This window comes from Geotrypetes seraphini, chromosome 11 (genome assembly GCF_902459505.1).
Source record: "Geotrypetes seraphini chromosome 11, aGeoSer1.1, whole genome shotgun sequence".
Taxonomy (NCBI): Eukaryota; Metazoa; Chordata; class Amphibia; order Gymnophiona; family Dermophiidae; genus Geotrypetes; species Geotrypetes seraphini.
The window spans coordinates 100504624-100527276 of record NC_047094.1 but is presented as its reverse complement, the minus strand read 5'-3'; the positions used below and the strand labels follow the sequence as shown (position 1 = coordinate 100527276).

The 22653-nt window shown below is 50.6% G+C and overlaps 1 protein-coding gene across 1 annotated transcript in view; it reads left to right on the top strand.

Moving 5' to 3' along the window:
• Positions 1 to 22653, top strand: part of RAB22A (RAB22A, member RAS oncogene family) — a 65257-nt gene that overhangs the window by 23040 nt on the left and 19564 nt on the right. The window contains exons 4-5 of the mRNA XM_033963712.1: positions 2974 to 3045; positions 3144 to 3250. Of these exons, the coding sequence (XP_033819603.1) occupies positions 2974 to 3045; positions 3144 to 3250 (179 nt within the window). The remainder of the gene's footprint in view (positions 1 to 2973; positions 3046 to 3143; positions 3251 to 22653) is intronic.

The following is a 22653-nucleotide window of genomic DNA, read 5'->3' as shown; positions in this document are numbered from 1 at the left end:
TTCCTTCTATTTTCTTCTGTTTCAGTGGAGTTTGATTGTTTTCATACTAACTGAAGAGGGAGCTAGTCTCCAATGATGAGGGGGAAAAGTTGAAATATGAGTGACACCCTTCTGCAACGTTCGTGACTAAATGAGAACAACAGCTTCAGTACAGAATTCTGTGTCTTATAAAAGAAAGAATATTGTACTGAGGCAAAAACCTAATCTTCCATTTATCCAGCTTAGCAACTTTTCAGTTTGTTTTGAAAAGATGCTGGTCGGAGAAGAGTCACAGATTTCTAGTGAACTCATACAAATGTTTGCAAGAGAAGCCTTTTATGTCCTTTCCATAATGCTGGAATTCTCTTAACAGCAAACTCTAGTGAGCTGAAAAAGAACATAAGAATTGCCGCTGCTAGGTCAGACCAGTGGTCCATCATGCCCAGCAGTCCGCTCACGTGGCGGCCCCCAGGTCAAAGATCTATGCCCTAACCGAGACAGCCCTACCTGCGTTCGTTCTGGTTCAGCAGGAACTTGTCCAACCTTGTCTTGAATCCCTGGAGGGTGTTTTCCCTTATAACAGACTGCAGAAGAGCATTCCAGTTCTCTACCACTCTCTGGGTGAAGAAGAACTTCCTTATGCTTGTACGGAATCTATCCCCTTTCAACTTTAGAGAGTGCCCTTTCGTTCTCCCTATCTTGGATAGGGTGAACAACCTGTCTTTATCTACTAAGTCTATTCCCTTCATTATCTTGAATGTTTTGATCATGTCCCACCTCAGTCTCCTCTTTTCAAGGGAGAATAGGCCCAGCTTCTCTAACCTCTCACTGTATGGCAACTCCTCCAACCCTTTAACCATTTTAGTCGCTCTTCTCTGGACCCTTTTGAGTAGTACCATGTCCTTCTTCATGTACGGTGACCAGTGCTGGACACAGTATTCCAGGTGAGAGCGTACCATGGCCCGGTACAGCGGCATGATAACCTTCTCCGATCTGTTCGTGATCCCTTTCTTAATCATTCCTAGCATTCTGTTCGCCCTTTTCGCCGCCGCCACACATTGTGCAGATGGCTTCATCGTCTTGTCGACCAGTACTCCCAAGTCTCTTTCCTGGGGTGTCTTTTCAAGTACCGCCCCGGATATCTTGTATTCATGTATGGGATTTTTGATACCGACATGCTTTACCTTACACTTATCCACGTTGAACTTCATTTGCCATGTCGCTGCCCATTTCTCGAGCGTGGTTATGTCGCGTTGCAGATCTTCACAATCCTCCTGCATCTTCACTACTCTGAATAACTTCGTATCGTCTACAAATTTAATCACCTCACTCATCATACCCATTTCCAGATCATTTATGAATATGTTGAAGAGCATGGGTCCAAGCACCGAGCCCTGTGGCACCCCACTGGTGACGTTCTTCCAGTCCGAGAATTGTCCATTTACCCTTGCTCTCCGTTTCCTATCCACTAGCCAGTTTTTAATCCACATGAGTATTTCACCCTCTATTCCATGGCTTTCAATTTTCCGATTAAGTCGTTCATGCAGAACATTGTCAAACACCTTCTGAAAATCCAGTTATACAAAGTTGACTGGATCACCCTTGTCTATCTGTCTGTTGACTCCCTCGAAGAAGTGCAGCAAGTTCGTCAAGCAAGATCGTCCTTTGCTGAAGCCGTGCTGACTGGTCCTCATCAGATTGTGTCCGTCAAGGTGATCAGTGATGCGGTCTTTTATCAGCGCCTCTACCATCTTTCCCGGTACCGAGATCAGATTCACCAGTCTGTAGTTTCCCGGATCTCCCCTTGAACCTGAGATAAGGGTATTTTAGAAAGTTTCAGCATTGGGATTCCACCATGATGGCCAGGAAGTATAAGAACTGCACTATAAGTATACATTGGTAGCATCTGTGATTTAAAAACTTGGAAGTCATACCCTGCTCTTCCCTTTCTTTCCCCGTGTATGATTAGTTAATCTCTTTATTTTTTTTGTCAGTGCTCTCAACTATTCTGCAAAATCACAAAAAGAGCAGAGAAGACGAGACCTTCAAGCTTGAAAAGTCACTTTAATAGTTTCCATACAAAGTGAAAACTAAAAACTGATCCAACAATATAGATTGTTTTTTGGCTGAAGACCCTGCATCAGGAGTCCTCCATAAAGAATCTACTTGATAAATGAACAAAGCCTAGTACAAAGAATAGCTTGTGCAAAGTCTGAACAGCAGAACAGAGCTACCGTAGCATTCTGAGCTAGTGCAGCAGTGGTGGGTTAGTAGATGTGCTGTTCACATTGTTGACGTGAATGAAATGTCCCAGAATCTTTACACAAGATATTTATCTATGGTTGCACATTAGGTTTTCAGAGTGAAAGTACACCTCCTCTTTTGTGTTCTTCTTTTTTTCAACCTTTAAAAAAGCAAGTGCAACTGATGCACATACTTTTTTGTGTGTACTTGTAACTAAAACACATGTAATTTTCATGAAAGTGCATCTGAGTTTCCTCAGGAGGAGAGTGTAGCATAGTGGTTAGAGCTACAGACTCAGCACCCTGAGGTTGTGGGTTCAAACCCCTTGCTGCTCCCTGTGATCCTGGGCAAGTCACTTAATCCTCCACAGTCCAGGGTACATTAGATAGATTTTGAGCCCACCAGGACAGATAGGGAAAATGCTTGAGGTACCTGTATGCAAACCACTTTGAGTGTGGTTGTATAACTACAAAAAGGTAGTATACAAGTCCCAATCCCTTTCCCCTTTGGTCCATCTCTTGTGTATGTGGCCAACGCTTGTCTTTTTTATGGCACTTGTTTTTAGTTTTATCCCTCTCCACTTTGATAGGACAGGATTTTTTTGTACTAATTGTCTATCTAAAATCCCACTGATACGCATCTTTCTTATGCTCAGGTGAGAATATGTTCCCAGTTTCAATTACTTCAGACTGATCAAGCACAGACTGTAATGTGTGTCTGATATTTTACCTGTTTTCCTTCTACCCACAGTTCCGTGCGTTAGCACCAATGTACTACCGAGGATCTGCAGCAGCAATTATAGTTTATGACATCACAAAAGAAGTGAGTCAAAATGGGTTTTCTTTTTTATAGGGGGTTTTTTTTTTCCTTCTTATAATGCTTTATAATTTATTTAATACTGAATTTCTCTTCCTTACCAGGAAACATTTTCAACATTAAAGAACTGGGTGAAAGAGCTTCGACAGCATGGACCCCCTAACATAGTTGTAGCTATTACAGGAAATAAGTGTGACCTTAATGATGTGAGGTAAGATATGAACATTAGAAACTCTCTCGCGCGCGCACACACACATCTCGGGCACAGGTCTTTGACCTGGGGGCCGCCACGTGAACGGTCGGGCGTGAGAAGGTCAGGCCGCGATGCAGCCAATGCTGCCATTTGTTACCAGGTATTTCGGTCTTGCGGTCAGGGTTCAGACAGGAGGAAGAGATGGAAGGGTCAATGAGGGGATGGGGGAAGCACAGCTGCCGTTACATTAATGGGTACTAGAATATATCTGTGTTTCTTTCTTTGTCTCTCTCCCTCCCGCTGTCTTTCTGTCTGTCTGTCTCTCTCACTGCCCCTGTCTTTATTTCTGTCTGTCTCCCTCCCTCCCGCTGTCTGTCTTTCTTTCTATCTGTCTCTCTCCCTGCCCCTTCTGCAATAGCAGCATTTCTTCCCCCCCCCCCACTTCCCTGTGCAGCAGCCACAGTAGCATTCCCTCCTCCTCCATTTCCCTGTGCAGCAGCATTTCCCCTAACCCCCCTCCCCTCTTCCCTTGCCGCTACCCTCTTCCCGCAATCTAGCCTGCAGGATTAGTTTGAGCCTTGATGCAGCAGCTTCTCTCACGATTGCCGACTGTGTCGGAAGCCTTCTCCGATGCAGGTGCGGCTCTTGAGAGGAGCCGCCGCAGCGGCTTTTAACTTAAAAATAAACTTCGGCCGGTAGGGCCGTATTACTGGATGGAGGACTGCGCGAGGTGGAGAGCAGGGAGGCCAGGCACAGCTAAGTGTGCATGCACACTCCTGCCAGCCAGGGACCCACGGATCACACAGGTAAGAGTGTACATGCGCGCTTAGCGTTTTATTATAGTAGATATAGATAGATAGATATATTCCGCAATAGTTTTACTCAAATTTTCCGTAAACACTGAGTAGAAGAAAGAAAATGAAATAAAAGTTCAGGATAAGAAAAAAAAATTAGCTACTAATGCTTTTGGTGGTAATAAATTGAACCTTTGACAAAATAGAAACTTAAATATTTCCTGTTCTCAAAATCCAAGAAAAGGATCTGAAGATTCCAAATTGAGCCCCATTTATTCCTCCTCCTAAGTGGTGCTTTAAGCTCTGTTTAAGCTTTTTGTCCCTGTGGAGAAATGTAAGGTTCAAGTAAAAAGGCCCTGTTTCACAGTACTGTATTTGGGTTAAATGTTGGAATATCAGTCCCTTCTTTTTTTTTAGCAAAAAAAAAAATCTCCTTTAAAGCAGGATAACTCTGCACACAGATTTTGTGTGTTGTGTTAGTGGCTACAATAATAATACAACTAAAAGGAAAATTTATATCATTCTAAGTTATACTAACAGAAGCTTGGAATGGTATGAGAATAAGGGATTTTTTTTGTTTTGTTTTCTTTCTGGGTAACTAATCATGAGCAACTAAGGGGTCCTTTTTACTAAGGTGCATTAGCCGATTTTGCGCACGCTATTGCTAACGCATCCATTATATTCTATAGACGCATTAGCGTTAGCGCACACTAATATTTAGCGTGCGCCAAATCAGCTAACACGCCTTATTAAAAAAGGGGGTAAGTTAACTACAGGCTCTGTACACCTCAATCAACTGTGTTGAAGCAATGTTCAGGCAGCAGATAGAAGAGGCGAATTCTGGCTGTCAGAAGAGGAGAATGAGGATAGAACAAAGGGCAAGAAAAAGGAAACAGTAAAGCTAATAGATGTATGGAAAAGGTAGTAAGCAGTCTGTTTTCTGTGATGCCACACAAGGGGACAAATTCTATGGCATTGACTCATGAAGAAACAGGAAGCATTTTGGCCCTGATTCTCTAAAAGTGCGTCCCAATTTTAGGCAGCTGTAGGCGTCCTACAGCTGTCTAATCAGCCAATCGGGATGCACGTTTTTTTAAAAAAAATGCTCCCCAGGCAGGCCGCCTATATTGAAGGCGAGGCCCGCAAGACACCTAGGCCCTGATTCTGTATAGGACGCCCGGGAGAGGCGTCCTATTCAAAATCGGCCTAAACTAAACCCCGATTCTGTAACCGGCGTCCATGTTACAGACGCGGGTTAGAGAATCGGGTTAGATTAGACACGGCCCGCTACACTTATCGCGGCAAGGGATCTCTCTGCCGCTATAAGTATAGCGGGCCGCGGCCCCCTGACCGAGCACTGGCAGGAGGGTGCCCAAACCCTCCTGCCCGAAGACGCACCCCCCTCCCCGACACTAACGACCGCACCCCCCCGACACTACCGATCCCCCCCCCCCCGACATTACCGATCTCCCCCCCCCCCCCCCCGACAATATCGGTCGCTGGCAGGAGGGTGCCCAATCCCTCCTGCCCGAAGACGCACCCCCCCCCCCCCGGCGCTAACAACCCCCACTCCACCAAACCTGTTCTTACAGATGGGTCTTGCACGTCGAACAAGCAGGCACGCCTCGTCGAAATGAGGCGGGCCCGGCCCATCCCGCCGAAGCCTAAGGCCTGATTGGCCCAGGCTCTAGAAGCCTGGACCAATCAGGCCTTAGGAATAGCGGGTCCGCCCATCCCTACTAAGTCTAAGGTCTGATTGGCCAATCAGGCCTTAGATTAAGTGGGGATGGGCGGACCCGCTATGCCTAAGGCCTGATTGGTCCAGGCTTCTAGAGCCTGGGCCAATCAGGCCTTAGGCTTCGGCGGGATGGGCCAGGAAGGGGCGGGCCCGCCTCATTTCGACGAGGCGTGCCTGCTTGCTCGACGTGCAAGACCCATCTGTAAGAATAGGTTTGGTGGAGTGGGGGTTGTTAGTGCCAGGGGGGGTGCGTCTTCGGGCAGGAGGGATTGGGCACCCTCCTGCCAGCGACCGATATTGTCGGGGGGGGGGATCGGTAATGTCGGGGGGGGCGGTCGGTAGTGTCGGGGAGGGGGGTGCGTCTAAGGGCAGGAGGGTTTGGGCACCCTCCTGCCAGTGATCGGTCAGGGGGCCACGGCCCGCTATACTTATAGCGGCAGAGAGATCCCTTGCCGCGATAAGTATAGCGGCCGCGTCTACTTACAATGTAGACCAGCATTTTGCTGGCCTACATTTTTAAGCTTCTCATCTACTAGGGAGACGCGTAGGGCCACCTAGGTTCAGCCTAAGGCCCGCCTAAGGCCCTTAGACGAGCTTAGGCATCTTGCGAGTCTCCCTAGGCTCCCGGAGGCGCCTTCAGGCCTGCCTGGGGAGCATTTTTTTTTTTTAAAAAACGTGCATCCCGATTGGCTGATTAGACAGCTGTAGGACGTCTACAGCTGCCTAAAATCGGGACGCACTTTTAGAGAATCAGGGCCTTTGTGTTTCAAATACAACAGTTAAACTACAGTCCCAACTAATTTACACTTGTGCCCCTATATATGGCACCCAAAGTTGTGCGCCAAAATTTTGGTTCACACCCAAGTTTTGCACACAACTTAATTGATCAATAAGCCCTTAAGTAGCAATATTTGGATGCTAACAACCAATTATTTCAGTTAACTGGCTTCGGTTAGTATTTGCACATGTGGCTAGCTGGCTGTATGCTATTCTATAAGGCTTGTTCTGTGACGTCCCTTCCAGATTCAGTACGCTAGGTGTTCAATCCCTTCCCGCAATCAGGGAGTTGCAGAAATCCTAACACTTTTCTGAGCACGTGTCTCCCACTTTAGAGAGAGAGAGAGTTAGAGCCCCCTGCAGTTTTCAATTTCTGCAAGCAATCCGTGCAGAAGTCTTTTGCTCTGCATCATTTTCTTTTTTTTTTTTTTTTGCTTAAAGTTTGTCTTTTTCAGTCGCTTTAATGCCTTGAGACCCCTTTGCGGTATTCCTCTGTCGAAGGAAAGGACACAGTCCCGTGGAGCCTGACTTCACTGAGAAACTTCCCATGGAGCCTGACTTCACTGAGAAACTTCCCGTGGAGGCTGCTTCACTGAGAAACTTCGGTGGATCTGGAGCCAGCCTGCTGTGTGCCACCCTTCCTGGAATTGGGGTCCCTGGGAGCTGGCTTGTCCTCTGACCTTGTCAGAGGTTTAAGCACAGGCTGTATGCATCCTGAGTTTTAAAAAAAATTCTCTGGGTTTGAGTGCAGACTGTGTTTCCCGCCTCCGGTTGCATGAAGAGGATCTGTGGAGGTGAAGGTTACAGTCAGAGTCTGTCTGACTGGCAGTCCGAAGATCTTCAAGTCTGGTCATTTTGAAGCTGTTCTGAGGCAGAAAATCCTTTTCCTCCATTGAGCTGCAGTGTACAGAGCTGACAGGCAGGCACGCCAGACACTGTGTGGACACCTCCATTAATTCCTATGGGAACTTCGGGGGTGGTCTGTGAAACTCTCTCAAACTCATTTTTGAGAGTTTATGAGGGTAGAATTCAGGTCTCCCACCTCCCCAAACCCCAAATCTATCTTTTTTTTATTTTTGGATTTTGTTTATTTTTGCCATTTGAGATGCTTGCCTAATCTGTCAAATGTGTGCATGAATTGGTGCCAAATTGGCATCGGATCAGAGACTGTGTACCATGTACCACAGCACGCTGGAGGAGGGAGAAGAAGCTTCGAGCTTTGCCTTCTTTGGGTCCTTCAGGGCTGGGGTGCCGGCCTAGGTCCGTGATTTCAGGAAAAAATCCCGCTCAGAGGCCATTCTGGAGTCTGGTGCCAAATGCTGGTGTTGCGAGTCTGGGGACTCTTTTGGCGTGGTTCAGGCACCTCAGCAAGGCCCTCCACTGGACAAGGGATGTGACTTTTCACCAGGCTTTATTTGCTCCTTTGGAAAGTGTATTCTTTCACACCCTGCTCGTTTGACACAGCCTGTGGGTGCGTCTGTTTCTTCTCCGCTGGTTGCACCAGTGGCAGAGCTCACTTTTCAGGAGCCCCCTTGTCTGGATATGGCAGGGTTCAATTGCATTGGTTGCCATGCAGATACTATGCCTCTTGTGTCTCCTGACATTGCTTCTAGTTTGGATCCGGCTGATACCCTTGCTGGTACTACATGGTTGCCCTGAGAGTCCAGGTTTGGGTGAGGATCCTTCCATCTGCAGACTTTTTAAGCATGGCTCTGTCCACCATTTTATTGCCAAGGTTCTGAAAGAGCTCAAATTGGAATTTCCATCTTCCATGTCTCAGTGTTCAGTCATGGAACATTCTAATATGCTGTCTTTTTTTTTTTTTTGCCTTCCCACCCTCAGCTTCTTGGTTTGGTTACAGAACAGTGGGATACTCCAGAAATCTCTTTCCAGCTCTCTAAAACTCCGACTAAGCTTTATCCCCTGGATCCTGATTTTCAGCAGTTTTTGAGCAACCATGGTGCAGGTTACCCAAAGCATATCTCTCCCTAGCAATGGGGGAGTAGTGCTAAAGGACTCCCAGGATCGTAGAATGGATGTTATATTAAAAAATCTTTTTGAAGTGGCTTCTTCAGGTGTCAAGGCAGCAGCTGCAGCCTCTTTTGCACGAGATTGCGCAGTGTGCCCTCTTCAGACGTGGATGCCTGTCCCCAGCTAGTATTGGTGTAGATTATGTGGCGGACGCCCTTTATGATCTCATTCAAGTTCTTAATAAGGTCTCAGCTTATGTGATGTATATGCACTGGACGCTGCTTCAATGGCCACTTTAAGCAGACTTCCTTTCAAGGGTCAGCTTCTTTTTGGCAAGGTCTTGATGACCTCATGGCTAGTGTTGCTGATTGCCACCCTAAGTCTTTCCCTGTGAACAAGTCTCGCCAGACTTAGGGAGATGACCGTAGTAATTTTCATGTCTCTCGTCCATTTTGTGAGGGATCCTTAGGCTCTTCCTCCCAGGGATACTGTCCCTGTAAAAATTCCAATTCCAGGCATCCTCAGGCATCTGGATTCCAGACAGCTACTGCTCCTAAAAAGCCCTAATGATGCCAGAAGTCAGGCAGGGCTTCCTCATATTGGGGGCCGACTTTCTCAGTTTTACCAGGAGTGAACTTGCATATCCTCGGATCAGTGGGTGCTGGACATCATTTGGGAGGGGCACAAGATAGATGTCTTTTGCCTGCCTCAGGATTTGTTTCTGGACTTGATACAGGGTATCACAGACCTTTGATTCCTTCTCCGGCCAACCTACCAGCATCTCTTGGACATCCAAGCCCTAGAATCCGTTCCAGAACACAATTCTGGTTTTGGCAGATACTCCTTTTACTTTATCGTGCCAAAGAAAGGCTCAGAGGACTGGAGACCCATTCTGGATCTCAGGTTTGTCAGTCGCATTCTGCTGATTCCTCTCATTTCGAAATGGAAACCGTGCACACAGTAATTGCTGATGTCTCTCCAGGGGAGTTTCTAGCATCCTTGGATCTCATGGAGGTTTACCTCCATATTCCAATATTTCCAGAGCATCGCAGGTTTCTGCATTTCCATGTTCTGCAACACCGTTTCTAGTTCCTCAGCTCTTCCCTTTGAGCTTGCGACTGCTCCCCGCACTTTCACCAAGGTGATGGTAGTTGTAGTGGCTTTTCCTCACAGGCAGGATGTCCAGGTCCATCCTTAATTGGATGACTGGTTGATCTGAGCTCTGTCTCGACAGGAGTGAGCGCGTGCTGTGGAGACTGTGATATCTCTGCTACAGTTCTTGGGTTGGATTGTTAGCTTCAGGAAGAGCCAGTCGACACTATCACAGACCTTGGAGTATCCGAGCCTTCTCTTTGACACCTGGTAGGGTTGTGCGTTTCTTTCTGAGTCATGCAGACAGAAACATCAAAAGCAGATCAAAGATCTCCTGGACCTTCAGCCCCCACAGCGTGGCATTATCTGCAGGTACTAGGGTTCGTGGCAGCCTCCTTGGAGGCAGTTCCCTGAGCCAAAGTGCACTTGTGCCTTTTACTGGAGTCTCTCCACTCTCTTCCTAGATGCTGCTCCTCTGGACAGAACCAGCACTAGCAGTCTGCGCTGGGGGCTTTAAGGGAATGCTTTCCTCCAGGGTAAGCTTCTTCGGATCTCGGAGTGGATAACTAATGACGGATGCCAGCCTGTCAGGTTAGCGTGCTCACTGTGGGGACAGCTCCATTCAGGGGCAGTGGGTTCCTTATCAGAAACATTAGCTTCGAGCAATTCACCTGACATTACTCGCTCTCCAGCCCACTCTGGAAGGACAAGCAGTGCAAGTGTTCTTGGAGAGCGCCATGGTACCAGGGAGCACAAGAAGCACTCTTGGGCCAGGAAGCTCGCATGCTGTTTCGCTGGGCAGAGTTACATTTCTATCTCTCTCGGCGGCGCATGTGGCTGGAGTCAACAGTGTACAGGCAGAAAGCATTCCGTCTGATAGTACAGCGCTGGGGTCAGCCCCAGATGGGCTTGATGGCTTTAGCAGAGAACTCGAAGGTCAGGCGCGGAAGCTTAGGGCTGGACACCTTGGTTCAGCCCTTTCTGGCTCATGAGCTCCTTTTACGTGTTCCCTCCGTGGCCTGTGGTTGGCTGGGATATCCATCAGATAGTGACGCATCCCAGACTCGTGATTCTGGTTGCTCCGGACTGGCTTCATCACCCATGGTATGCTGATCTCATTTGTCAGTGGGACAGGAAACTCAAGCTCCCTCTTCATCACAACCTTCTCAGTCAGGGTCCGGTGCCCATGGAGAACACACAGCACGTTGTCTTATGGCATGAATACCATAGGTATAATCAAGAAGGGTATTACAACCAGAACAAAAGAAGTTATCCTACCGTTGTATCGAGCGATGGTGTGCCCGCATCTAGAGTACTGCGTCCAATATTGGTCGCCGTACTTTAAGAAAGACATGGCGTTACTAGAGAGGGTTCAGAGGAGAGCGACACGTCTGATAAAAGGGATGGAAAATCTTTCATACGCTGAGAGATTGGAGAAACTGGGACTCTTTTCCCTGAAGAAGAGGAGACTTAGAAGGGATATGATAGAGACTTACAAGATCTTGAAGGGCATAGAGAGAGTAGAGAGGGACAGATTCTTCAAACTTTAAAAAAATAAAAGAACAAGAGGGCATTTGGAAAAGTTGAAAGGGGACAGATTCAAAACAAATGCTAGGAAGTTCTTCTTTACCCAACGTGTGGTGGACACCTGGAATGCGCTTCAAGAGGACGTAATAGGGCAGAGTACGGTATTGGGGTTCAAGAAAGGATTGGACATTCCTTAGCAAAGCAGCAGATGAATCCAGAGACTAGTGGGTATAGCTCACATCGACCAGCAGGTGGAGATAGAGAACTGATTAACAGTTGGCCTTATCGCCTGGTGTTCCTCCTGTTGATTCAGTTTTGCTCTATCTCCCAGCAGGGGTTGAGCTAGCTCTCTAGCTCCTGGATTCTGGCTTGTGCCGGGTAAAGTGGTGTTCCTTTGGATTCCTCTGTTGAGACTAGTTCTCTTCAGTAGGACAGGGGTGCCTGGCTGTGCGGTGCCAGCTTTGGGAGCTACACCTGGGCCCTCCCAGGTCCCTTCTCCACCCTCCCCTCCGATGGCTTGAGGGATTTACTTGGACGTTGCAGGAGTTTCTTCTTCATTACAGTATAAAAAAAAAAAAAAAAAGACTTCCTGCTTGTACTGAACCGTGCCATTTTTTGAGTCGGCTTGCAGTACAATTACCAGCTGTAACCTGGCTGCCGGTGAAGACAAAGAAATTTGGTGGTGAGTGTTTGTTTTGCTTCCTCTTTGAGCGTTCCCGGGGGCCGGTTTAGTTGGGGGGCGGAGTCGTCGGCGGTCGGCAGCTTGCGCCGCGTGTAAAAAAAAAAAAAAAAAAAATTTTTTTTTTTAGTCGTTTGTGTTTGCCGGAACGGGGGATGGCAGCAGAGCCTGGTCAGCGGTGTTCGCGCTGTGGGAAGCATAGAGCACTATCGGGCTTCTGCTCTGCCAGTTGTTTGGACACATCGGCAGGGGATGCCTTTCTTCAGGCATGTGAGGTAGCCATTTCCCGGGTCAGGGAGGAGCATTCGAAGTAAACCAGGAGCAGACCAGGTCGGTTCAGGGGCATTTAGGTTGGGCTCGTTCTCACCTGAATTTATTATGCTGTTACACCGGGCTTTCATGTTGCAGGGCTCGCAGCCTGCTCAGCCGGTGCCTGTGACCGGTCCGTCCCTCCCAGGGCCTTCTACCTCTACTTTTGTGAATCCCAGACCGACTAATGTGGAGTCGCCGGGGCGGTCGCAGGTAGCGAAGAAGCGCAGACTCGCGACCGCTGACGCGGAGGATACTCTCCCAGTGTTCCCGTTTTCCCTTCCGGAATCTTTGGAGGAAGGTGAGGTCTTGGATTGGGAAGCAGAGGATCCCCCGGGGAGGGAAGTGGATGACCCTTCCGCTCTCCGTCTTTTTCATAGGGAAGAACTGTCTTCCTTGATTTCAAAGGCATTGCAGGGTTTAAACATCTCTCAGGAAGAGGCTAAGGTGTCGGGTAACCCCCTTATGGCAGGAACACGTAGGCCACCTAAGTCCTTTCCGGTGCATGAAGCCATGCAGGAGCTGATATCGGCGCAATGGGATACGCCGGAGGCCAATCTGAGAGTGGCAAAGGCCATGCGGCTCTTGTATCCGGTTGACCCGGCCGAACTAGAGAAGTTTAGGTTGCCCAGGGTGGACGCATTGGTGGCAGCGGTGACAAAAAAGACTACCTTGCCGGTGGAAGGGGGAGTTACGCTGAGGGATACACAGGATCGGAAGATTGAATCCTACCTGAAAATGTCCTTTGAGGTAGCTGCTGTTACCTTACAGGCCGCGATTTGCAGCTCTTATGCGGCGCGGGCGTGTCTGCAGTGGTCGCAAGGTATGGCGGATAATTTAATGGAGTCCGGGGGTTCTGTCCCTTCGGAACTGGCTGATTTGGAGTCGGGTTTGGCTTATTTGGCAGACTCCTTATATGATATTATTCGAGCTTCTGCTAAGCAGATGTCTCTTTCGGTTGTTTCTCGCAGATCTTTATGGCTCCGTCATTGGGCGGCAGATGCGGCATCCAAGCTTCGGCTTGTGAAGCTCCCTTTTAAGGGGGGGTTATTGTTTGGGGAAGATTTGGATAAACTGGTGAAGGATTTTGGGGATACCAAAACACAGCGATTACCGGAGGATAGGGCTAGGCCCCCGTTGAAATCCTCATCGTCTAGAACGCGCTTCAGGGATGTTAGGAGATACAGTTCCGGTAAACCAGTCTTCAGAGCCGCTGCTGGTTCTTTTTCCTCTGCGAGACCTAGGTTTCAGCAGAAAAGTTCCTTTCGTACAGCGAAACCCTCTTCCGGTCAGCCTGCACGTGCCCCATCAAATCGCAATCCACAATGATGGGGGCTTGGCTCCCTCCGCCTTTCCCTTAGGGGGTCGGCTGTCAGCATTTTTGGCGGAGTGGGCCAAAATCACGTCAGATCAGTGGGTTTTAGACATTATTCAAGACGGGTACAAGTTAGAGTTCGCCTCTCCCGTCGTCGATTCTTTCTTGGTGTCCCCGTGCAATGGGGCGGCCAGAGGAGAAGCGGTCCGCATGACTCTTCAGGTGCTGCTGGATCTGGGGACGGTGGTACCGGTGCCCCCGGAAGAGGTGGGGCGCGGCGTATATTCCCTTTACTTCATTGTACCGAAAAAGGGGGGGTCATTCAGACCGGTGCTAGATCTAAAAGGGGTCAACAGATTTCTCAGTGTTCGCCATTTCCGGATGGAGACGGTTCGCTCGGTCATTGCGGCTGTAAGGCCAGGAGAGTTCCTCTCTTCCCTAGATCTCAAAGAAGCATACCTCCATATTCCGATCTGGCCTCCGCATCAGCGGTATCTGCGGTTTGCGATTCTCGGCCAGCATTATCAATTCAGGGCAATGCCCTTTGGACTTGCAACGGCTCCCCGCACCTTTTCCAAAGTGATGGTGGTGGTGGCGGCCTTTCTACGTCAGGAAGGAATTCGAGTGCACCCTTACTTAGACGACTGGTTGATCCGCGCCTCTTCCAGGCAGGAGAGTTTGTTGGTTACTCAAAGAGTGATCGCTCTCCTGCAGTCGTTAGGGTGGATCGTCAACTTTCCCAAGAGTTTTCTGTCCCCGTCTCAGTCTTTGGTGCATCTGGGGGTCAGGTTCGACACTTATCCCAGGACAAGCAGGCATGATATTCTCACATGTGGGTGATGTCATCTACGGAGCCCCGATGCGGAAGCATTTTCAAGCAAACTTGATTGAAGATTTAAGTTTGCTCTGCTGCTCCACGCATGCGTGCCTTCCTGCTCCACTAGGGGGTGCATCCCCTCGTGGTCTCCAGTTCAAATTTTTTCCGCGAGCCTAGAAGCCGTGTTTTTCAGGCTCTGCCCCAACTGCCTTCTAGCACCGCAATTTTTTTCTTGTTTTTTCACGATTAAGTCGCTGTGCGCGAATTCTTTACCTTTCTTACTTGATTCCTGCTTCGTTTTCAACGACCCGGAGGCTTCCGGGTCCCCGTGGCCGCGTGGCTAATCGAGCCGCGGCTACTTTCGATTTAATGTCCCGGCCTCTGACCGGCTTTAAAAAGTGCACCCGGTGCGAGCGGCTTCTTTCTCTCACAGATCCGCATCGCTGGTGCATCCTCTGTCTGGGGGCGGCTCATCCAACCGACTCCTGCCCCCAGTGCGCTACTTTCCAAAACAGGGCCCTCCGCCGAAGAAAAGCCCGCATGGCGGACCTCTTCACCCCGGACCAACCCTCCACCTCGGCCTCGAGGTCGGCCTCGGCCCCGGCCATGACCTCGGCCCCGGATACCTCGGCATCGCCTCGAGACTCGACCCCGAAGTCCTCGGGACAACAGAAAGCCTCGGCTCCGGGTAAGTCCCCTCTTCCCTCTTCAGGTTCTGTAACAGCGAAGAAGCCAACCTCGGGGACAATGGCGACGCATGGCGGAAGCCCCATGCTTACAGCCCCGTCTAAGCCCTCCAAGCCTCCGGGCCGTGCCTCCACCACACGGGAATACTCTGATACGAGGTCGCCCCCGGTGGAGCGCACCGAGGCAGTGGACATGCCTTCGATGCTGTCTGTGCCCCTCTTCCAGGACCTACTCCGAGCGATGATCACGTCGGAGCTGTCCGCTGCAATGGCCCAGTTTCAATCGGCCTCGACCTCGAATGTGCCAGACCAGCCTGAGCCTCGCACCGAACAACCTCGAGGAAGGGTGCGCAACCCTCGCCGCATCCCATCCTCCTCGGACTCCTCGCCGAGGCACCCGAGACGTTCCCCCTCCGCAGACCGCCGAGGGGCAAAACGTCGGGCTAGAACGACAGAAACCTCGAACCGCCGTACCTCCAAGAAGGCCCGAGGTTCACCAACTCTACGAGGCCGTTCCCCCACACCTCGTACGGGACCGCTCAGGGTGGCGGAGTTATCACTCTCCAACCCGCGCATCCTCCGAACTCCCCCTCGGACGCATTCTCCGAGGGAGTCCGGATCGAGGTCACCGATCCGACATCGATCGGTACCCCTAACCCCGGCATCGTCTCCGAGGGGCTCCTCGAGACGCCGAAGATCGACAACCCCGGAACACTCTCACAGTGCTTCCCCAGTCTCGGAGCATGGATCAGAGCATGAACCTCGATACTCGAGGGAAGCCTCACTATCCTTCTCCACCCGACGGTCTCGTTCCCCGACCCCGCACGGGGCCCCGGGGACATCTCGCCCATCCTTCACTCGCTTTGTCCAAGACATGGGCCACGCATTGGACTTAGACCTCCAGTCCGACTCCAGATACTCTAAGGAGTACCTGGCGGAGCTGGATATGCCATCACTGCCCAGAGAGTCCCTTCGCTTACCACCCAACCCGGTACTCCAATAGGCCTTCTTCAGGAACCTGGAGACCCCCTACATGGTCACGGCCGTACCCTCCAAAATGGAGGCCAAGTACCGCACAGTACCTTACCCGGGATTCGAGCAACCACAGCTCTCCCACCAATCGCTGCTAGTAGAATCCTCCTTGAAAAAGGCTCACCCGTCCCGGGTCTCAGCAGCGGTCCCCCCAGGCTGAGAAGGCCGAACCCTGGATAAGTTCGGCAGGAGACTATACCAAAACGCAATGATGGCCTCTAGGGTGCAAAGCTACACTTTCACCTTCACATCATACCTCAAACACCTCATTGGACTATTGAGAGCCTTTGAGACTGACCTACCAGCCTCCCGGCAAGGAACGTTCGGCCTGCTTTTAGAGTCCCTCTCCAACCTGCGCCTTCATCTATTCCACGCGGCCTACGATGGCTTCGAACTCTCCTCAAGAGAAGCAGCCTTCGCTATCGCCATGCGCCGACTAGCCTGGCTGCGCCTGGTCAACATGGACCCCAACTTACAGGACCGGTTGGCTAACCTCCCCTGCGTGGGAAAGGAATTGTTCGATGACACTATCGAGGCGGTGACAAAACGCCTCTCCGAACATGAACGCTCGTTTGCCTCCCTTGTCCGGCAAAAGCCCAAACCGCCGGCGTCCAGGCCATACAGGGCCCCTCCGCGCCGCTACCCACAAAAGTCCACCCCTGCTTTCTCGTGGCCCCCACCCAGACGTCCGCAAGCCCACCACAGGGCCATGCCCAAGTCCCAACCGCCCGCGACCACCAAACCATCCCCGTCCTTTTGACGGGACACGCGGAAGGGGGCGGGCCCCCTCCGCCATAGTCCCAGGCCGCCTTCCCATCGGGGGTCGACTCAAAGCTTTTTACCCTCACTGGGAACAAATCACGTCGGACGCATGGGTCCTTGGCGTGATCTCATCAGGGTACTCTCTCAACTTTCGGGCCATTCCTCCGGACAACCCCCCAAGGAATTGCCCTCCCAACCGGACTCAGCTACCCCTACTCCTCTCCGAAGCTCGAGACCTGCTTCGCCTGAGAGCAGTGGAGAAGGTTCCCCCCGACCAACGGGGGAAGGGCTTCTACTCCCGCTACTTCCTGGTACCGAAAAAAACGGGAGACCTACGCCCAATACTAGACTTGAGACGCCTCAACAAATTCCTGGTACAGGAAAAGTTTCGGATGCTCTCACTACCAACACTTTACCCCCTGATCGACGAGGGCGACTGGCTCTGCTCCCTCGATCTCAAGGAGGCGTACACACATGTCCCAGTGCACCCCGCTCACCGCAAGTTCTTGCGCTTCCAAGTAGGGGACTGGCACCTACAATACCGAGTCCTCCCCTTCGGACTAGCATCATCACCTCGGGTCTTCACCAAGTGCCTCGTGGTGGTAGCAGCAACCTTACGTTCCCAGGGCCTCCAGGTATTCCCCTACCTGGATGACTGGCTAATCAAAGCCCCGTCCAGGGAAGGGGTTATCTCAGCGACCCAACAGACTATTACCTACCTACAAAGTCTGGGGTTCGAAATAAACTTCCCAAAATCTCAACTACGCCCCTCGCAGACCCTACAGTTCATCGGGGCCACGCTGGACACGGTTCGCCTCCGCTCCTTCCTCCCCCCTCCGCGCCTGGAGGCGTTAGTAAGTCTGAGCCGAAGGATCTCCCTGCTGACCTCAGTATCAGCTCGACAGATGATGACTCTTCTGGGCCACATGGCCTCCACCGTCCATGTCACACCCTTCGCCCGCCTCCATCTGAGAATCCCTCAATGGACCCTGGCGTCTCAATGGCGTCAAGACCGGGACCCCGTCTCAGTCTTTGGTGCATCTGGGGGTCAGGTTCGACACTTGTCTGGGGAAGGTATTTCTACCCCGGGACCGGGGGGACAAATTGCAGTCTCAGATCCGGCTACTTCTCGGGTCGCCCAGACCTCGGGTTTGGGATTATGTACAGGTTCTGGGCTCAATGGTGGCAACTCTGGAAGTGGTGCCCTGGGCTCGATACCACATGAGGCCCTTGCCTCTTTCTCATCTCTTCTTTCTCATTGGTCCCCAGCATCTCTGGACTACAATTTACGTCTCCAATGGAGTCCTCGGGCGGCTCGCAGCATGCAGTGGTGGCTACACGAGGTGCATCTGTGGAGGGGCATGCCGTTAGCTACGCCGGAATGGGTCGTGATTACAACGGATGCCAGTCTTCTGGGCTGGGGGGCCCAGTGCCTGCAAGCTTCAGTGCAGGGGGTGTGGTCCTCGGAAGAGGCCCAGTGGTCGATCAATTTACTGGAGTTACGAGCGATCAGACTTGCGCTGCGGGCTTTTCAGTCCCTGATTCAGGACCGTCCGACAAGGGTCTTTTCGGACAGTGTCACGGCGGTGGCATATATCAATCATCAGGGGGGTACCCGGAGTCCGCAGTTGGCCGAAGAGGCACTGCTGCTGTTTCGGTGGGCGGAGAGGCATGTTCCGCTTCTGTCGGCGGCACACATTGCGGGTCACGAAAACGTGCAAGCGGACTTCCTCAGCAGAAGTCTTCTGGATCCAGGCGAATGGGAGTTGTCTGCTCGAGCTTTCGATCTGCTAGTCCTGCGTTGGGGACTGCCGGAGATGGTCATGGTGCGCACGGCAGGAGATTGCGCCCTTCCATGCATCTCTGTCGGATATTCTTGCTTTTCTGCAGGAGGGCGTAGCTAAAGGGTTAGCCTATAACTCTCTAAAGGTTCAGGTAGCGGCCATTGCCTGTTACAGGGGCCGGGTGTCTCGCTCGACGCTCGCTTCACAACCTGACGTGGTCCGTTTCCTCAAGGGGGTTCACCATATCCAACCTCCAGTAAAGCGAGTGTGTCCGGCATGGAATCTTAAACTTGTCCTTGGAAGGTTGCAGGCGGCGCCTTTCGAGCCTCTGTCGGCGGCAACATTAAAGGATGTCACGTTGAAAACTGTGTTTTTGGTGGCTATGGCTTCTGCAAGACGAGTGTCAGAACTCCAGGCGCTTTCTTGCAGGGAACCCTTTTTACGTTTCTCGGAGGCGGGAGTGTCGGTGCGGACTGTGCCGTCCTTCCTTCCTAAGGTGATTTCTTCGTTTCATGTGAACCAGAGTTTATTCCTCCCATCCTTCCGGAAGGAGGACTGGGGAAAAAGATTTTCGTCCTTACGTCTACTGGATGTACGACGGATGATTCTACATTATTTGGGGGTGACTAACGATTTTCGTCGCTCAGATCATCTCTTCGTCTTATTCGCGGGCAAAAGCAAAGGTATGGCTGCGTCTAAGGCATCCATTGCTCGTTGGGTCAAAGAGGCTATTGCTTCGGCTTATTTGTTCTCGGGGAAGCAAGTACCGGAGCACCTTCGTGCTCATTCGACTCGAGCATTGGCTACGTCTTGGGCGGAGTCCGGTGGTATGTCTTTGGAGGAAATTTGCCGGGCGGCCACTTGGTCATCGGGGAATACTTTCTCGAAGCATTACCGTTTAGACGTAGCTGCCCGTACGGAGGCTTGTTTTGGCGCATCAGTGCTGGCAGAGGCGGCATTGGCTTCCCACCCAGTTTGAATTTGCTTTGCTACATCCCACTAGTCTCTGGATTCATCTGCTGCTTTGCTAAGGAAGGTAAAATTATGTTCTTACCTGTTAATTTTCTTTCCTTTAGAAGCAGCAGATGAATCCAGAGCCCCTCCCCAGGGGACTATCTGTCTGTAGGTCTGTTTGGGTTTTCAGTTGGGGTATGGTTGGTAATTGTATTTTTGCATTTCTGAATTACTCATTTACTACTGGAATGAAGTTTGAGGATGCTCATTCTCCTTCGGGATGCTTGGGCAAGATGCATAACTGAATCAACAGGAGGAACACCAGGCTATAAGGCCAACTGTTAATCAGTTCTCTATCTCCACCTGCTGGTCGATGTGAGCTATACCCACTAGTCTCTGGATTCATCTGCTGCTTCTAAAGGAAAGAAAATTAACAGGTAAGAACATAATTTTACCTTTTCCTACTAGAAAAGGGGATAGAAGGGTATAGATAGAAGAGTACTGTGCAGGTCCTGGACCTGTTGGGCTGCCGCGTGAGCGGACTGCTGGGCGCGATGGACCTCGGGTCTGACCCAGCAGAGGCAATGCTTATGTTCTTATGCTTATGTTCTTATGACTCATATTCAGGGCTTCCAGTCTCTCCTCATACATCTTCTGGCGCAAGCCTCCTATCATAAGAACATAAGCAGTGCCTCCGCCGGGTCAGACCATAGGTCCATCCTGCCCGGCAGTCCGCTCCCGCGGCGGCCCAAACAGGTCACGACCTGTCTGAATCACCAGAAGGGGCTCCCTTGCCACCTTGGTTTCTCATTGAAGTCCTATCTTCCCATCGAAGTCCTAACCCTCCGGTCTTGCACATGCACGACCTGGTTGGGTTTCTATACTTATTACCTGGTTAGCTTTCTATACTTGTGTTACATCCCAGCTCCTCCCTCAGTATCCCACGATCCCTTTATCCCTCAGGAATCCGTCCAATCCCTGTTTGAATCCCTGTACCGTACTCTGCCTGATCACTTCCTCCGGTAGCGCATTCCAAGTGTCCACGACCCTTTGGGTGAAAAAAAACTTCCTTGCATTTGTTTTGAACCTATCTCCCTTCAGTTTCTCCGAATGCCCCCTCGTACTTGTTGTCCCCTTCAGTCTGAAGAATCTGTCCCTATCCACCCTCTCTATGCCCCTCATGATCTTGAAGGTCTCTATCATATCTCCCCTGAGCCTCCTTTTTTCCAGAGAGAAGAGCCCCAGCCTATCCAACCTCTCGGCGTATGGGCAGTGTTCCAGCCCTTTTACCAGTTTCGTTGCTCTCCTTTGGACTCTCTCAAGTACCGCCATGTCCTTCTTGAGGTGCGGCGACCAATACTGAACGCAGTATTCCAGATGTGGACGCACCATCGCTCGATACAATGGCATGATGACTTCCCGCGTCCTGGTTGTTATGCCCCTCTTTATGATACCCAGCATCCTGTTGGCTTTTTTCGAGGCTGCTGCGCACTGTGCAGATGGCTTCAGTGATGCATCCACCAGCACACCCAAGTCTCTCTCAAGTCTGCTGTCTCCCAACAATGCCCCCCAATTTGTAGTTGAACAACGGGTTCTTTTTCCCTATATGCATGACCTTGCATTTTTCCACGTTAAAGCGCATTTGCCATTTGATTGCCCAGTCTTCCAGCTTGTCCAGGTCCCTTTGCAGGTCCTCACACTCCTCCCTGGACCTAACTCTGCCGCACAGTTTGGTATCGTCTGCAAATTTTATAACCTCGCACTTTGCCTCCTTTTCCAGGTCATTGATAAATATGTTGAAGAGTAACGGCCCCAGCACCGATCCCTGTGGCACACCGCTTGTGACTCCCCGCCAGTCAGAATATTGGCCCTTCACTCCGACCCTCTGCAGTCTACCCGACAACCAGTGCTTGATCCATCTGTGCACATCCCCTCCCACCCCGTGGTTCCACAGCTTCCTAAGCAGCCTTTCATGTGGCACCTTGTCGAAAGCCTTTTGAAAATCGAGGTAAATGATGTCTATGGGTTCCCCATTGTCCACCCGACTGCTTATTCCCTCAAAGAAGTACAGAAGGTTCGTTAGGCACAACCTTCCCTTACAGAATCTGTGCTGGCTTGTTCGTCGCCCTCCTCTGGACCGCCTCAAGTCTTCTTACGTCTTTCGCCAGATACGGTCTCCAAAACTGAACACAATAAGTGGGGCCTCACCAATGACCTGTACAGGGGCATCAGTAGAAGGAAGAAGGTGTTGATGCCCCTGTACAGGTCATTGGTGAGGCCCCACTTGGAGTATTGTGTTCAGTTTTGGAGACCGTATCTGGCGAAAGACGTAAGAAGACTTGAGGCGGTCCAGAGGAGGGCGACGAAAATGATAGGAGGCTTGCGCCAGAAGATGTATGAAAAGAGACTGGAAGCCCTGAATATGTATACCCTAGAGATAAGGAGAAACAGGGGAGATATGATTCAGACGTTCAAATACTTGAAGGGTATTAACGTAGAACAAAATCTTTTCCAGAGAAAGGAAAATGGTAAAACCAGAGGACATAATTTGAGGTTGAGGGGTGGTAGATTCAGGGGCAATGTTAGGAAATTCTACTTTATGGAGAGGGTATTGGATGCCTGGAATGCGCTCCCGAGAGAGGTGGTGGAGAGTAAAACTGTGACTGAGTTCAAAGAAGCGTGGGATGAACACAGAAGATTTAGAATCAGAAAATAATATTAAATATTGAACTAGGCCAGTTACTGGGCAGACTTGCACGGTCTGTGTCGGTGTATGGCCTTTTGGTGAAGGATGGGCAGGGGAGGGCTTCAATGGCTGGAAGGGTGTAGATGGGCTGGAGTAAGTCTTAACAGAGATTTTGGCAGTTGGAACCCAAGCACGGTACCGGGTAAAGCTTTGGATTCTTGCCCAGAAATAGCTAAGAAGAAAAATAAAATAAAATAAAAAATTTTTTAAATTGAATCAGGTTGGGTACACTGGATGGACCATTCGGGTCTTTATCTGCCGTCATCTACTATGTTACTATATGTTACTATGACTCTTGAGCTCTCAGCCTTGATGAGGCGCAGTTATTCAAATGTGGTTATCTCAACACTTTTCAAGTCCAAGAAATCCTCAACTATGGCTTCTTATGCCAAAGCCTGTGGAAGGCTTTCCAACAGTGGTGTGATAAGGACCGCTTGG